The sequence below is a fragment of the Trachymyrmex cornetzi genome, unplaced genomic scaffold, assembly GCF_001594075.2.
Source record: "Trachymyrmex cornetzi isolate Tcor2-1 unplaced genomic scaffold, Tcor1.1 scaffold322, whole genome shotgun sequence".
Lineage (NCBI taxonomy): Eukaryota > Metazoa > Arthropoda > Insecta > Hymenoptera > Formicidae > Trachymyrmex > Trachymyrmex cornetzi.
The window spans coordinates 37,450-39,238 of record NW_017297919.1 but is presented as its reverse complement, the minus strand read 5'-3'; the positions used below and the strand labels follow the sequence as shown (position 1 = coordinate 39,238).

At 37.3% G+C, this 1,789-nt stretch overlaps 1 protein-coding gene across 1 annotated transcript in view; it reads right to left on the bottom strand.

The window, feature by feature from the left end:
• mask (multiple ankyrin repeats single KH domain) overlaps window positions 1-1,789 on the bottom strand; it is a 27,364-nt gene that overhangs the window by 13,105 nt on the left and 12,470 nt on the right. The window contains 2 exon segments of the mRNA XM_018510018.1: window positions 23-629; window positions 745-913. Coding sequence (XP_018365520.1) covers window positions 23-629; window positions 745-913 — 776 coding nt within the window.

The following is a 1,789-nucleotide window of genomic DNA, read 5'->3' as shown; positions in this document are numbered from 1 at the left end:
TTAAAAAAAAAAAAAATAAAAATCCACCTGCACTTGATCCAATTGGAGTTGCAGTTGTTGATTTAGTTGCTGTAGCTGCTGAACCTGTTGCACTTGATAAGAAGGATGCTGACGTTGTTTCTGTTGATATTGTTGATGAAGTCCAGCCATTATGGTTGCTTGTGTTTGTTGTAATTTTGCCATCCCCATACTAGACGTAGCTTTTCGTACATTTTTCCCTTCCTTTTTTGATACGGGTTTAGCTTTCGGACGATCACTTATAGCAGTATTTTGGCTGACGTCGCTGCTTGCAGTAATAGGCGATTGAGAAACGGCTATAACGGTTGGAGGCGTAGAAATGCTCGGCGGACTCGGCGTAGTTGTTGAAGTAGCACTAATGAGTGATACGGTGGTAGTAGTTGTAACAGGTAATGGCGCGAGAGACAAGGGAGGTGAGGAAGGAAATGTATTTGTGGGGAACGTTTCCGTCGCGGTTGGAACCACGGAAAGCGTTTTCTGGAACTGTGCAGCTTGCATCCCCATTATTTTACCATCAAGATAAGCGCTGCATACCAACGCTGCGTCGTTAGTGTGCAGCCCTGGATACGTCACTGAACCACCAGACATACCGGTTGTATTGCAAACTAAACCTTTCAAACAAAAAATTGTAGAAAAATTTTACGTTAAAAACATTAACATTAACATTAAATATATAATCATAAACATGTAATGTAAATGCTTATTTCGATAAAATAAAGAAAATACCATGAGGAGATGTCGACTGAGCTGGCAAGTCAATATTCAACATTCCCGGTAATAATGCGTCCGTCTCGCTAGGATCTTGTTGTTGCTGTTGAGATTGATTAATAATTGAATTCCGTGGACCAGAAAACAAATGTCCTGCACCTTTAATTTGTAGTTCTCGTTCTACCCTCTGAAAGATACCATTATACGACTTGACAAAACTATACGAAATTGTGCATACACACGCACACACACGCACACACATATATATATATATATATAAGGTGGGGAAAAAGTACCGGGACACCTGAATATCATAGAAAATATAAGTATTACAGAAAAGTGTTTCAGACAAAAGTTGTAAGGTTCGAAAAGATCTATTTACTGATCATATCCGTTTGACCTTGCGTGGTGTCTTCAAGGTCAGGTCAAAGTCAGATCAATTTTTTAAAATGGAACACCTTATATTTTATTGCATATTCTTGTAACACATCTCGAGAGCTTTCCAAAACACTATAATAAAATATTTTTTCATGAAATACTTTTGGGAGTTATAAGGCTTGAAAGTTATAGTACCGCCGACATTAGCATTACACAAGGTGTCCCGACCGACGGCTAAAACCTCTTGAATTTCGTTAAAAATCATGTCCTGGATAACGTTTGTTAATCAAAGTCACTGGAGATTGTTTCTTTTATTTTCATTTTTGCAATGAAAAATCCTTTTTATGTAAAAATGGAAATAAGAGAAACAATCTTCAATAACCTCGATCTTGACAAATGTTATCCAGGACATGATCTTGAACAGCATTCAAGAGGTTTTAGCCATCTGTCAGACAATTTGCGTAATGCTAATGTCAACTGTACTGTAACTTTCGAGCCTTATAACTCCAAAAGTATTTCATGAAAAAATATTTATAGTGTTTTGGAAAGCTCTCGAGATGTGCTACAAGAATATGTAATGAAAAATAAGGTGTTCCATTTAAAAAAATTGATCTGACCTTGACCTGACCTTGAAGAAGCCACGTAAGGTCAAACGGATATGATCAGTAAATAGATCTTTTGGAAC